Here is a 16013-nt window from a genome sequence, read left to right as displayed (position 1 = left end):
GTTCTTAAATAAAAGTTCTCTGGATTTTTTTAAGCCTGTGGTTAACTTCCAGAACTCTGAAAAAGTTGACTTGAGAATTTTTGCCAGTGTTCTCACTGCTTTTATGGAGCAGATTTTCAAAGGTCCTTTCTCCACCAACCTGATGTTCTGTGTATAATACTTTGTGTGGATGTATATCTCATTTCTCTTGGGTATACAACTAGGAGTGGAACTCCTAGGTCACATGTTAACTCTACATTTAACTTTTTGAGGAACTGCCAAACTATGCTGTGCATTTTACACTTCCATTAGTAATGTTATGAGGGTTTTGATTTTTCTACATCCTTGGAAACATTTGTTATTGTCGATCTTTTTTATCATAGCCATCCTAGTAGGTATGAAGTGATACCACATTTTATGTTTGTTTTGTTTTTTAAAGTAAGCTCTACCCCCAATGTGGAGCTTGAAATCATGACCCTGAGATCAAGAGTTGCATGTTCTAGTGACTGGGCCAGCCAGGCGCCCCTCACATCGTGTTTTTGATTTGTATTTCCACAATGACTAATGATGTTGAATATCTCTTCATGTGTTACTGGCCATGTAGATAGCATGTTGGAGAAATACCTGTTCAAAGCATTTATCCATTTGTAAAACGAATTATCTGCCTTTTTATTATTGAGTTGTAAGAGTTCTTTATATATTCTGGATACAAGTCCCTTGTTAGATATCTGATTTTGAAATATTTTCTCCAAATGGTTATTTTTCACTTTATTGATGGTATTATTTGTAGCACAAAAGATTTTGTTTTATCTGTTTTTCTTTTGCTGCTTATGCTTTTGATGTTGTATCTACAAAGGTTCTGCTTAACTCAAGGTCACTAAGATTGGCTCCTATGTTTTCTTCTAAGAGTTTTATAGCTTCAGCTCTTACATTTGGGTCTGATCCACTCTCAGTTAGAGGTAGGAGTTCAATTTCATGCTTTTGTACATACAGATATCCAGAGTTGCCAAACCATTTGTTGAACAGACTATTCTTTCCTTCACTGAATTGTCTTGGCATCCTTACCAAAACAATCAACTGACCATAAATGTAAAGGTATATTTCTGGACTCTCAATTCTATCTCACTGATCTAATATGTCTATTATTATCTTTGTACTGTACTATCTTGATTACTGTGTGTAGCAAGCCTTGAAATTGAGAAGTATGCCTCCTCTTACTTTGTTTTGTTTTCATCAAGACTGTTTTGGCTGTTCTGAGTTCCCTGCAATTCCATATGTATTTTAGGGTCAGCTTGTATCAATTTCTACAAAGAAGTTAGCTGGTATTCTGATAGGGATTACACTGAACCTTCAGATCAATTTGGGGAGTATTAACATCTTAAAAATATTAACTATTATGATCATGAACATGAGATGTTTTCCCATTTATTTAGATCTTCTTTAATTACTTTCAACAGTGTTTTATAATTTTAATATAAGTCATACATACTTTTTGTTAAACTTATTCCTAAGTATTTTATTCTTTTTGATGCTATTATAAATGGAATTTCATTTTTTAATGGCCCATTGCAAGTGTATAAAAACACAATTGATTTCTGTATATTGATCTCGCTTTCTGTAACCTTACTGTACTTGTTACTTCTAGAGTTTTTTTATTGGATACCTTGGGATTTTCAACATACAAAATCATGTCATCTGCAGAGATAGTTTCAATTATTCCTTTCAAATCATAATGCCTTTTATTTTTTTTCTAATTGCTCTGGCTACTTCCTAGTCCAATGTTGAACAGAAGTGGCAAAAGTGGACATCTCTGTCTTGTTCTGATCTTAGGGGAAAACTTTCAGTCTTTCACTATTAAGTAAGATGTTAGCTGTGTGCTTTTCTCAGATGCCCTTTATCAGGTTAAGGAAGTTCCTTTTTATTCCTAGTTTGTTGGACATTTTTATCAAGAAAGGTGTTAGATTTTATCATATGACTTTTCTGTGTCTGCTGAGATGACCATATGGTTTTTGTCTTTTATTCTATTAATATTATGCATTATTTTAATTGATTTTTGGATATTAAACCTTACCTTGTGTTCTTAGACAAATCCCACTTGGTCATGACATATAATTCTTTTTATATGTTGCTGGATTCAGTTTATTAGTATATTGTTGAAGATTTTTACATCTATATTCAAAGGAGATAATAGTCTGAAGTTTTCTTTCCTTGTGATGTCTTTGTTTTTTATCTGGGTACTACTGGCCTCACAAGATGAATTGAGAGGTGTTCCCTCTTCTACATTTTGGAAAACTTTGTGAAGGATTAGTACTAATTTTTCTTTGAATATTTGGTAGAATTAACCAGTGAAACCATCTGGGTCAGAGTTGTTCTTTGTGGGTAGTTTTTTCATTACTAGTTGACTGTCTTAACTTGTTGTATAGGCTTATTCAGATTTTCTATTTCTTCCTGAGTCAATGTCAGTAATCTATGTCTTCCTGGAATTAGTCCTTTCATCTAAGTTATCAAATTTATTTGTATACAATATTCTTAGTATTCCTCACTAATCCTTTTTTTTCCCCTCACTAATCCTTTTTATTTCTGTATAGTTTGTCCCACCTGTTTTTGTAAATAAAATTGTACTGGCATGAAGTCATGCTCATTTACATACTGTCTATGGCTGCCTGTACTAAAACTTCACAGTTGAACAGCTGTGACAAAGATGGTATTTTTTTGGCCCCCAAAGCAAAACACATTTACTATCTGGGCCTTTATAGAAAAAAATATGCTGACCTCTGGCTAAAAGAATAAAGTAACACTTGAAGTACTCTGGTCAAACTGGAGCAAAAGGCTTTTGAGAAAGTATTAGAGGCAGGTATAAAGTGTGGAATGAATGAACTGTGATCTAGTTTTATAAGTCTTAGCTCAAAGCTTCATTCCAACCCCTCAGACATCATCATTTCTGGGGAAACAAACACATTTCCAGATCAGATTCAGTACAAAGATTGAGCTTCATGGAATAAAAAGGAAATTCAAAAACAAAAGTATTTTGGGCAACTAGGGGAAGAGTAACAAAGGCTATACTGTGAATAATTTTGTTTCTGGTTGAGGTCCTATAATTCCAGGGTACTCTTTCTGAAAGCAACATAAAGGTTCAAAATGCATAACTTTCCCCCTGACTCTTGAATAGCATGAAAGGCTATCGAAGAGAGATCTTCCAGCTCCCCTCCTGTCTTCACAAAGGGAGAGTAAATCAATTCTTTCTTCTTTCTCTTTCTTTTCTTTTTCTTTCTTTTCTTTCTTTCTTTCTTTCTTTCTCTCTCTCTCTCTCTCTCTCTCTCTCTCTTCTCTCTTCTCTTCTCTTTTCTTTTCTCTTCTCTTCTCTTCTCTCTTCTTTTCGAGGGTGAGGAGGGACAGAAGGAGAGGAAGGGAGAGAATTCCAACCAGGCTCTACACCCAGCATGCAGCCCAAAGCGGGGCTTGATCCCATGGCCATGAAATCATGATCTGAGCCAAAATCAACAGGCAGATGCTTAACTGACTGAGCCACCAAGGTACCCCCAATTCTTTTTTTTTTAATTTTATTTTTTATTTTTTAAAAGTTATATCCAAATTAGTTAGCATATAGTGAAACAATGATTTCAGGAGTAGGTTCCTTAATGCCCCTTACCCATTTAGCCCATCCCCCCTCCCACAACCCCTCCAGCAACCCTCAGTTTGTTCTCCATATTTATGAGTCTCTTCTGTTTTGTCCCCCTCTCTGTTTTTATATTATTTTTGTTTCCCTTCCCTTATGTTCATCTGTTTTGTCTCTTAAAGTCCTCATATGAGTGAAGTCATATGATTTTTGTCTTTCTCTGACTAATTTCACTTAGCATAATACCCTCCAGTTCCATCCATGTAATTGCAAATGGCAAGATTTCATTCTGTTTGATTGCCGAGTAATACTCCATTGTATATATATACCACATTTTCTTTATCCATTCATGCACTGATGGACATTTGGGCTCTTTCCATACTTTGGCTATTGTTGATAGTGCTGCTGTAAACATGGGGTGCATGTGTCCCTTTGAAACAGCATACCTGTATCCCGTGGATAAATGCCTAGTAGTGCAATTGCTGGGTCATAGGGTAGTTCTATTTTCAGTTTTTTGAGGAACCTCCATACTGTTTTCCAGAGTGGCTGTACCAGCTTGCATTGCCACCAACAATGCAAAAGAGATCCTCTTTCTCCGCATCCTCGCCAACATCTGTTGTTGTCTGAGTTGTTGATGTTAGCCATTCTGACAGGTGTGAGGTGGTATCTCATTGTGGTTTTGATTTGTATTTCCCTGATGATGAGTGATGTGGAGCATTTTTTCATGTGTTGGTTGGCCATCTGGATGTCTTCCTTGGAGAAGTGTCTATTCATGTCTTTTGCCCATTTCTTCACTGGATTATTTGCTTTTTGGGTGTGGAGTTTGATAAGTTCTTTATAGATTTTAGATACTAACCCTTTATATGATATGTCATTTGCAAATATCTTCTCCCATTCTGTCAGTTGCCTTTTAGTTTTGCTGATTGTTTCCTTCGCTGTGCAGAAGCTTTTTATTTTGATGAGGTCCCAGTAGTTCATTTTTGCTTTTGTTTTCCTTGCCTCTGGAGACATGTTGAGTAAGAAGTTGTGGCCAAGATCAAAGAGGTTTTTGCCTGCTTTCTCCTCGAGGATTTTGATGGCTTCCTGTCTTACATTGAGGTCTTTCATCCATTTTGAGTTTATTTTGTGTATGGTGTAAGAAAGTGGTCCAGGTTCATTCTTCTGCATCTCGTTGTCCAGTTTTCCCAGCACCACTTGCTGAAGAGACTGTCTTTATTCCATTGGATATTCTTTCCTGCTTTGTCAAAGATTAGTTGGCCAAACGTTTGGGGGTCCATTTCTGGGTTCTCCATTCTGTTCCAATGATCTGAGTGTCTGTTCTTGTGCCAGTACCATACTGTCTTGATGATTACAGCTTTGTAGTATAGCTTCAAGTCTGGGATTGTGATGCCTCCTGCTTTGGTTTTCTTTTTCAAGATTGCTTTGGCTATTCGGGGTCTTTTCTGGTTCCATACAAATTTTAGGATTATTTGTTCTAGCTCTGTGAAGAATGCTGGTGTTACTTTGATAGGGATTGCACTGAATATGTAGACTGCCAATTCTTTCTTTTCATGCCAATACCATCTTGGAAATTTACCATGACAGCATGTGTCATATAGGTTTTACCTGTCCGTGACTCTCTCACAATTCATCTCAGTATCTGCAGGCTCTGTGTAAGGTACACTCCTCACACCTCACATCACAAACATTACCAACACCTGAGCTGTCTGCAACCTCTGCCCCCCATAAGGGTCAGCAACATCCAAATCCTTTCAGTGGAAAGCCAAAGGAAGAGTTTCCAGAAAGGAGAAAAACTCCATAAACAGCATCTAATCTAGGGTTAGTAAAATTCCCAAGAGGCAATAATTCCAGCTAATAGATGATACACCACAGAAAATGACCTAGGTGTAAAATTACTCCTTTTATGGAATCTGGGCAATTAGACCCAAACAAACTGTTATGGGTGAACTATTATAATGTTATATCACATGTAGAAGCAATGGGAATATCTATTATTCCAGATGTGCTGTGACGTTTCCTACCAATAATATTGTCATTCCAGCTTAACTCTCAGCCCTGACAACCAGAAGTAACTGGGGCTGAATGGAAGCCATGGGCCTATCACGGAAAGGCTCTGTGGCTAAGCAAGTCCCTTAAATTACACCAAAGAACCCCCAGATCATCTGAGGAGACAAACCCGTCAGTGTAATACAAAGATGAAGGGTTAGAGCAGAGGTTCAACTCTCCCTCATCTATGCCTCATTCTGAGACAAATGCTAGGCCATCATCCAACTCTCCTCTCCCTGAGAGGCATCTCATGCACCTCCAGGTTCTAGCCATTTTATCTCTAAAATCTCAAGCTTTGCCTCAGGGCACCTGGCTGGCTCAGTCAATTAGAGCATGCAACTCTTGATCTCAGGGTTGTGAGTTCAAGCCCCACGTTGGGCATAGAGGTTACTTAGCAAAATAATAAACAAAAAATGAAAATAAAATCTCAGCCCTTGCATCTCCAGTTCATCTCTAGGCTCACTTCTTCTGGGCGTTGCAGAGTGGAGGAGACTTCCAAAGTGGAGAGAAGTACTCCTTCCAGCTTTGCTCACTCTTCACCCTTCTCATACATGTCTTTACTCCAGAACACACTACATGGCTTTATTCCTGTATCTGCCTGTCAACTAGCTTCCCAGCCTCCAGTCTTCATGGTGGTCCCTCCTCAATATCACTGACAGCATTGTTTCTATCCCAACACGCTGCAGAGAAGGAAAATAAATCATATCACTCTCACTTTAAAACCTGTTGCACAATTCCCACTGCCAGCAGCATGTACCTCAGTCTTGCCCCCACCCATCTCTCAGCCTTGCCCCTCTAGCTGTCTCTTATGCATCCCATAGGTATCAGCCAAGGTGGATGACCCTGGACTCACAGAAAGAGCCATTCTCTTCCACTTCCATGCCTTTGCACACAGTTTCCTTCTCAAGTGCACTTTTATAGCCGGCAAAATGCAGCTTAGAGGCCCCCTCTGTTATGAGCTCTTTCTGACTTAAGGTATTCTCTTACAGCTCCCACAGCACTTTCTTCGAATGTCTGACAGTTCTCTAAGTGCTAGAATTCCACATTTATACTTTCCCCACTAGGCTAAGGAAGACCATTCAATGGCTAGAATTAGCTAATAAAGATCTAAGACCAACATCCTATAGTATCAAGTATCTGGTAACTGAATTAGCCCCCAGGAATGAAAAAAGGAAGCACAGCAGAAAGTTACTGCTTTCATTATAAAAGTATATGAATTAGTAACATTCCATTAAAGCCCTAAAAAAGCCCCAAAACTACTTCCCATAAACCTATAAATTCCAAGTGCCTCTACCAAATTCCTCAACAATTCACTTCTCAAAACTGTGCCAGAAATAGTTTATAGAATGAATATCAGTAACCCAATGGAATACAGTATAGTTAATGGGCCAAAGTTAAATTACAATTCTTATATGACCCAAAGTTTGGATTTCTTGTTAATTTCTAATTCTTTTAGGCTGGGACCTATTTCTTCTGCCTCACACCTATACCAATTTTAATATTACACCTTTACACTCCATCAGACCAGTCCCTGAAGGCAGCCAAAAGCTTACCTGAGCTGAGATGCCAATGAGGAGCAGCCACTTCTGATACTCATCAGTCCGGTAGTGGATCATCTGGCACCCTGCCAGACTGGCATGTCTATCAAACATCTTCACAGGCTGAGAGTCACCTTCCATGCTCCAGTGGTAGACTGTTGTCTCAGTCACAAGGGCAACAGTATTCACAGAGACCCATTTCCAGAAAATCACCTCTTCTGCCATGGTATGAGACTTCATTTTACTCTTCATTTCAATATTAAAGATTTGAAGTGTCTTTCCAGCTAGTATTTGATGTGATGGAGATTAGAGAAGGATAAATTGAAAATTTGAAAGACAAATTCTTACACTCTTATTTATTTATTAATTTATTTTTATTTAAAGTTTATTTTACTTATTTTGAGAGAGAGAGAGAGAGAGAGAGAGCGAGCACAGGAGGGGCAGAGAGAGAAGGAGGGAAAGCAAACCCCAAGCACTATAAGCATGGAGCCAGATATGGGGCTCAAACCCATGAACAGTGAGATCATGACCTGAGCTGAAACCAAGAGTTGGACGCTGAACCAAGTGAGCCACCCAGGAGCCCCCATATTCTTATACTCTTAATTCTGAATCCTTTTAATATTATTTTAAGTTGTAAAACTTATAGCTAATCTGATTAAGAGGGGAAAGAAAGTTGCCTGAGTAGTAATTAACCACACCTTGATGTCTCAATATTGAGAAGAGCCTCCTTCAGAAGAATGTAAAAGTGTGTAAATGTATAATATATGAATAACAATCATAAATCAGTGCTTTTGTTTTTTATTTTTAATGTTTATTTATATTTGAGAGAGAGAGAGGCAAAGCGCAAGTGGGGACGGGGCAGAGAGAGAGGGAGACAGACTCTGAAGCAGGCTCCAGGCTCCGAGCTGTCAGCACATAGCCCAATGCAAGGCTTAAACTCAAAAGCCATGAGATCATAACCTGAACCAAAGTCAGACAACTCACTGAGCCACCCAAGGTGCCCCAGAAATTAGTTCTTTTGAAGCAACTATCAAGCGAATCAGTTTTAAATTGATTTTTTCTAGTTTTAAAATATTTTTCAGGATAAGGCAACAACAATAAGACAATCTTTCTTTGGCATCTCCAACTTTCAGGAAAGAATACTATCATCCCTTCAAATTAAACAACTTGTCCACATAACAGGGTCATTTAATCTTAAATTCTAGACCAGTGCTGTTAAATAGAATTTTCTACAATGTTGGAAATGTTCTGTACCAGCACTATCCAGTACAGAAGACACTAGCTACATGTGGCTATTAGGCATTTGAAATGTGTCTGGTAAGACACATTTAAGGAAAATGAATTTTTACTTTCATTTAACTTTAATTAATTTAAATTTAAACCACCTCATGTGGGTAGCACCCTAGCTAGAACTAGGTTCTAGACAACATGCTTTAGTATCCATCCTCTGGTAAGAGATTCATATTGTTTCCACCTCTGATAAAAAGCGCAGTTTTGATCTTTGTATCTATGCAAAACTTAGAACTAACATGAAATACTCCTTCCCCCCAAATTAGGACCAATGCAAAGATTATTTGACCGCTTTTTTTGGCACTGTACAGGATATCCTAGCTAATGCAATAAGGCAAGAAAAGTAAAAGGCATAAAAACAAAAAAAAAAGAAGTAAAACTGCCTTCATTCACAGACAACATAACTGTTTACAAAGAAAATCCTAAGGAATCTACCAATCTACAAAGCATTATCAGCACTACTAGGTGAATATAACAATACTGCAGGATATGAGGTCAATATACAAAAATACCAACAGAATTTCTGGATGCCAGCAGCAAACAATTTGGAAATAAAATTTTATTTTATTTATTTTTATTTTTTTTAATTTTTTTTTCAACGTTTTTTATTTATTTTTGGGACAGAGAGAGACAGAGCATGAATGGGGGAGGGGCAGAGAGAGAGGGAGACACAGAATCGGAAACAGGCTCCAGGCTCCGAGCCATCAGCCCAGAGCCTGATGCGGGGCTCGAACTCACGGACCGCGAGATCGTGACCTGGCTGAAGTCGGACACTTAACCGACTGCGCCACCCAGGCGCCCCGGAAATAAAATTTTAAACAGAACTGTAGTATCACTAAAAAGGAAAAAAAAAAAAAATCCCTCTCAATCAAGAATCCTATATCCAGAAAAACTGTCCTTCAAATATGAGGAAGAAATTAAAACATTCCAAGATAAACAAAAGCTAAGGGAGTCAGGTACCACTAGCACTCTTATAAGAAACGCTAAAGGGATTCCTGCAGGTTGAAAGGACATTAGATAGTAACTCAAAGCCATCTGAAGAAATAAAGATCTCAATAAAGGTAAATACATGGGTAATTATAAAAGCTAGTATTATTGTAACTTTGGTTTGTAACTCCATCTTTTGTTTTCAACATGATTTAATAGACTCCAATATTAAAAAATCAATGAGTAGTCTAAAAACTAGTATTATTGTACTAGTCTGTAACTATACTTTTTGTTTTCTACATAACTCAAGAGATGAATGCATAAAAAATAATAATTAGTTTATGTTTTTGGATACACAATGTATAAAGATGTAATTCTGCGACAATAAAAGAAGTGGGAATGGAGATGTAAAGGAACAGAGTTTTTGTATGTTATCAATAGATACAAACAGAGAGGGAGGGAGGCAAACCATAAGAGACTCTTGAACACAGAGAACAAACTGAGGGTAGATGGGGGGGGGGTGGAGGAGAGGGGAAAAGGGTGATGGGCATTGAGGAGGGCACTTGTTGGGAGGAGCACTGGGTGTTGTATGTAAGTGATGAACCATGGGAATCTACCCCAAAAATCAAGAGCACACTTTACACACTGTAGGTTAGCCTATTCGACAATAAATTATATTAAAAAGATAAAAAATAAAAGTTTTGCATAAAAAATGTTAAGCCAGTATAATTTCAAATTAGATTGTTATAACTTCAGAATGTTAAATATAGTCTCCATAGCAAACACAAAGAAAATAGCTGTAGAATATACACAAAAGAAACAAGAAAGGAGTTTAAATGTTTTCACACAAAACAAAAACAAAAACAAAAAAACACCAAGTAAACATAAGGAAAAGATAGTAATGTAAGAAATGAAGGACAAAAAAGCCATAGAGTATGTAGAAAACAAATAGTAAAATGACAGAAGTCCTTCATCAGTACACATTAAATGTAAATGGATTAAACTCTCCAATCAAAAGACATAGACTGACAAAACAGATACAAAAACGTGATCCAACTATATGCTATCTAGCAAGACTCATTTTAGATCCAAAGACACAAAGAGGTCAAAAGTGAAAGGATGAAAAAAGATACTCCATGAAAATTGAAAGAGAGCAGGGTGGTTAATTTCAGACAAAATAAACTTTAAATAAAAAAAATTGCAAACAAAGAAACACATCATGCTAAGTGAAATAACCCAGTCAAAAAAAGACAAATATTGTATGATTCTACATATATTAGGTATCTAGAGTAGTCAAAATTGTAGAGACAGAAAGTATAATGGTATATGCCAGGGACTGAGAGAGGAAGTTCCTCATTCCTTCCTCTCCCAGTTATTGTTTAATGGGTCCAGAGTTTCAGTTTTGCAAAAGGAAAATAGTTCTGAGGTGGATGGTAGTGATGGGTATACAACAATATGAATGTGCTTACACTAAAAAATGGTTAATATAATAAATTTCATTATATGTATCTAGCCACAATTTTTAAATATTGAAAAAAAAAGTTGGAGATTTCAATACCCCACTCTCAATAATTAGACAACTAAACAGAAAAATATATTTGAATACTGCTGTCCAATTCAACCTGACATCTTTAGAACACATCACCCAACAAGAAAATATGTTCTTTCCAAGTATACCTGGAACATATTTGAGGACAGATCATATGCTGGCTATAAAAAAGTCTTAAGAAATTTTAAAACTTGAAATCATATAAAATAAATTATCTGATTATAATAGAATTATTAGAAATCAATAATAAAAAAAAGTGTGGGATATTTCCAAATTCTGGAAATTCAACAACACACATGTAAATAACCCTTAGGGCAAATATACTGTTTTAAATGTCAAGATCTTAAAAGAAGACCTCAGCAGCTCCTGGCTAGCTCAGCATGCAACTCTTAATCTCAGGGTTGTGAGTTTGAGCTTCATGTTGGGTGTACAGATACAGTACTTAAATAAATACTTTTTAAAAATGTACTTACAAAAGAAGATCTCAAATCAAGTAAGTTTCCACCTTAATAAACTACAGAAAGAGCCAACAAAACCCAAAGGAACAAAAATACAGAGATTAAGAGTAGAGCAAAAATCAAGGAAAAATAACAGGAAAGTAATACAGAAAAATCAATAAAACAAAAAGTTGGCTTTTCACAACAATCAAGAAAACTGACAAACCTCAGACTGATCAAGAAAAAAAGACAAACCCAAATTACCAAAATCAGGAATAAAAGAGAGGACACCATTGGTGATCTTGAAGAAATTAAAAGGATTACAAGAAGAGTATGAACAATTTTATGCCAACACATTAGAAGACTTAGATGACTTGTATATAAATTCCTAGTAAGATAAATTACCAAAACTGACACAAGGAAGAAAATCTGAACAGATTTACAACAAGTGAAGAAGTTGAGTTCTTAGTTTAAAATTATCTCACAAAGAAAAACACAAACTCAGAAGCCTTTAACTGTTAAGGTTTATCAAATATTCAAAGATAATAGAAATAAGAAGTCTCTCACAAACTCAGAAAGCAGAAGAGGGACCACTTCCCACGTCATTCTGTAAGGGAATACTAACCAAAGACAAAGTCATCACGAGAAACCACAGACACTTATCACAAAAATGGAAGAGTCCTTAAAATATGAGTGAACCAAATCTAGCTATACATAAAAACAATTATACCCGATTACCAAGAGGGATTCGTTCTAGGAATGCAAGGTTGGTTTGTCAATTCACATAATATATTACACTCTAAGGGCCCAAAACCATATGATCATCTCAACAGATGCATCAAATGCATTTGAAAAAGTCAACCCCTTCTCATGATAGAAGCTCTAAACAAAATAAAAATATAAGGGAACTTCTTCAACTTAAAAAAGGGTTCATCTATCCAAAACCTACCGCTAACATCATATTCAATGATGAAAGACTAAATTATTTCCCCAATTTCAGAAATAAGTCAAGGATGTCTGTTCTTGCCACTTCTTTTTTTATTTTTATTTTGACAGAGAGAAAGAGAGAAAGAGAGAAAGAGAGAGAGAGAGAGAGAGAGAGAGAGAGAGAGACGGAGGGAGGGAGGGAGGGAGGACAAGAATGCACACACACAGGGTAGGGGCAGAGAGAGAGGGAAAGAGAAAATCCCAAGCAGACTCCTTGCTGGCAGCACAGAGCACAACGTGGGGCTTGATCTCACCACCACAAGATCATGACCTGAGCCCATATCAAGAGTCAGACACTCAACCTCTGAGCCACCCAGGCACTCATGTTCTTGCCACTTCTATTCTGCCAATGCAATGTTGAAATAAACTGAATAGAATCCAGATGAGAAAGGAAGATGTAAAACTGTCTATATGCAGATAACCATGATGTGGTATATCAAAAATCTGAAGAAACACACTAAAAACTCTAAGAATAAAGAAGTTTAGCAATTGTACAGAATACAGATGTGTATATAAAAATCAGTTATCAAAATGGGTGAAGGGGAATAGAAGACACAGACTTCCAGCTATGGAAGATATAAGTCCCAGGGATAAAAGGTACAGCATAGGGAATACAGTCAATGATATAATAGCACCGTATGGTAACAGGTGGTAGCTATACTTGTGGTGAGCACAACATAATGTACAGACTTGTGGAATCACACTAAGTTATACACTTGAAACTAATGTAATGTGTATCAACTATGTGTATCATACTATATCAGGATTTGTACACCAAAAGTGTAAAACAGGAACATCTGGGTGGCTCAGTCAGTTAAGTGTTCAACTCTTGATTTTGGCTCAAGTCATGATCTCAGAATTGTGAGATAGAGCCCCATGGCTGAGCATGGAGCCTGCTTAGGATTCTCTCTCTCTCTTCTCTCTGCCCCTCCCCTGTGTCCTCTCTCACTCTCTCTCTAAAATAAAATAAAAATTCGGGGCACCTGGGTAGCTCAGTCAGTTGGGTGTCTGACTTCAGCCCAGGTCATGATCTCACAGTTCATGAGTTTGAGCTCCACATCGGGCTCCGTGCTGGCAGAGCCTGGAGCCTGCTTCAGATTCTGTGTCTCCCTCTCCCTCTCTCTCTCTCTCTCTCTCTCTCTCTCTGCCCCTACCCCTGCTCATGCTCTGTCTCTTTCTCTCTCAAAAATAAATAAATGTTAAAAAAATGTTTTTAAATAAAATAAAAATTAAAAAAAAAAGAAAGTGTAAAACATCATTGACTGAGTATCTAAATAAACAGACATTCCATGTTAAATGACTAGAGAACTCAATATTGTCAGATGGCAATTCTTGCCAAATTGATTAATAAATTCAATGCAATCCCTATCAAAATCCTATCAGGCTATTTGTAGAAACTGATCCTACAACTTAAGTGGAAATTAAAAGGACCTAGTTTCATAGTTTCAAAAACTATTTTGAAAAATATGAAGTTGGAATACCAACACTACCTCATTTCAAACTTACTACAAAGCCATAGGGGCACCTGGGTGGCTCAGTTGAGCATCCGGACTTTGGCTAGGCTCATGATTTCGCGGTTCATGAGTTCAAGCCCCACACTGGGCTTGCTGCTGTCAGCACAGAGCCAGCTTCAGATCCTCTGTTCCCCTCTCCCTCTGCCCCTTCCCTGCTTGTGCTCTCTCTCAAAGATAAATACACATAAAAAAAAAAAAACTTACTATAAAACCATAGTAATCAAGTATTTGGCACAAGGTTGGGCATATGGATCAATGAAATAGAACTGAGTCCAGAAATAGGTCTTTCTATTTATATGGTTAACTGATTTTTACCAAAGTTGCCTAGATAATTCAATGGGGAAGAAGAGTCTTTTCAACAAATGGTGCTGGGACAACTGAATGCCCTTACTCCACCGAAAAAAGAAAAAGAAAAGGAAAAAACAGAAAGAAAGAAGAAAGAAGAAGAAAGAAGAGGAGGAAATGAAGAAAAACCTAACATTCTTATCTCATGCCATACACAAAAAGTAACTTAAATCAGACTATGGACCTACATGTAAGCGTTAAAACCATAAAACCATTAGAAGAAAATATAGAAAATCATCATGACTTTGCACTCCTAGGGTAAGCATTCCTGGGTAAGACTCCAAAATCAAGATCCATTAAAGAAAAAAAGTGGTAATCCGGACTTTATCAAAAATAAAAAATGTTTTCTTCAAAAGATATATTAGGAAAATAAAAAGAAGAGCTACAAATTAGGAGAAAATATATGCAGATCACACAGTTGATAAATGATTTATAACCAGAATATACAAAGCACTCTTAAAATTCAATAATAAGACAAATAAGCCTATTAAGAAATGGGCAGGGCCACCTGGATGACTTAGCCAGTTTAAACATTCCACTCTTGATTTGGGTGAGCCCAATAAGTGAGTCATGATCTCACAGTTGGTGAGAATGAGTCCCGAGTTGGTCTCTATGCTGACAGAGCAGAACCTTCTTGGAATTCTCTCTCTCCCTCTCTTTCTCTCTGCCCCTCCCTCGCTTGTGCTCACATTGTCTCTCTAAATAAGTAAACAAACTTAAAAAAAAAACCTTTAAAAAATGGGCAAAAGATTTGAAGACATTTCTCTAACAAGATACATGAATGGCAAAAAAAAAAAAAAAAAAGACATATAAATGACAAATAACAACATGAAAAGAAAAGACACTTAATATCATTAGGCATTACAGAAATGCAAATTAAAACCACCATGAGGTATCCATAGGTAGCCTCTGGAATTACTTTAATAAAAAAGACAATATCAAGTGTTGCATACATGTTACAAAAACTAGACTCCTCATACACTGTTGGCAGAAATGTAAAATGGTACAGTCACTCTAGAAAACAGTTTGGTAGTGCCTTAAAGAACTAAAAAAATTTACTGTATGATCCAGCAATTCTACTCCTAGGTATTTACCCAAGAAAAATGGAAATATACATCTACAAAGACTTGTAGGAAAGTGTTCACAGCAGCAATATTCTTAATGGCCAAAAACTAGCACCAATTCAAATGTCCCTAAACGGATAAATGAATAAACAAAATGCGATATATCCATGGAATAATAAAGTTGGAATTTTACTCAACCATAAAAATGAACTAACTACTGATACAAGTTACAATGTAGATGAACCTGAAACATACTATGCTAATTGAAGGAAGCCAGATGTAAAAGATTGTATATTGTATGATTCCTTTATTTGTAATGTCCAGAAATGGCAACTCCACAGAGTCAGAAAACAGATCAGTAGCTGCCTAGGGCTAAAGGTAGAAGTGAAGAATGACTGCAGACAGGAACAAAGGAACTTTTTGGGATAGCAGAAATTTTCTAAAACCAGAGCATGGTGATAGTTCCACAACTCAATAAATTTTTTAACACTGACTTTTATTTTTTATTTATTTCTAACTTTTATTTATTTATTTGAGAGAGAGAGAACGTGTGCAGGCACTTGGGAGAAAGGCAGAGAGAGACGGAGAGAGAGAATCTTAAACAGACTCCATGCTCAGTGCAGAGCCCAACTCAGGGCTTGATCTCACAACCATGAGATTATGACCTGAGCTGAAATCAAAAGTCGGGCGCTTAACCAATTGAGCCGCCCAGGCACCCTGA

At 36.9% G+C, this 16013-nt stretch overlaps 1 protein-coding gene across 3 annotated transcripts in view; it reads right to left on the bottom strand.

The window, feature by feature from the left end:
- The window catches only part of CLTCL1 (clathrin heavy chain like 1), a 102992-nt gene that overhangs the window by 71920 nt on the left and 15059 nt on the right, over nt 1-16013 (bottom strand). For all 3 annotated transcript variants that reach the window (XM_060612990.3, XM_060612992.3, XM_078435518.2), the window contains one exon: nt 7195-7463. In XM_060612990.3, coding sequence (XP_060468973.2) covers nt 7195-7463 — 269 coding nt within the window. The remainder of the gene's footprint in view (nt 1-7194; nt 7464-16013) is intronic.

The sequence above is a fragment of the Panthera onca genome, chromosome D3, assembly GCF_046562875.1.
Source record: "Panthera onca isolate mPanOnc1 chromosome D3, mPanOnc1 haplotype 2, whole genome shotgun sequence".
Taxonomy (NCBI): Eukaryota; Metazoa; Chordata; class Mammalia; order Carnivora; family Felidae; genus Panthera; species Panthera onca.
Note: the sequence above shows the minus strand (reverse complement) of the source record. Positions and strands in the feature narration are given on the sequence as shown.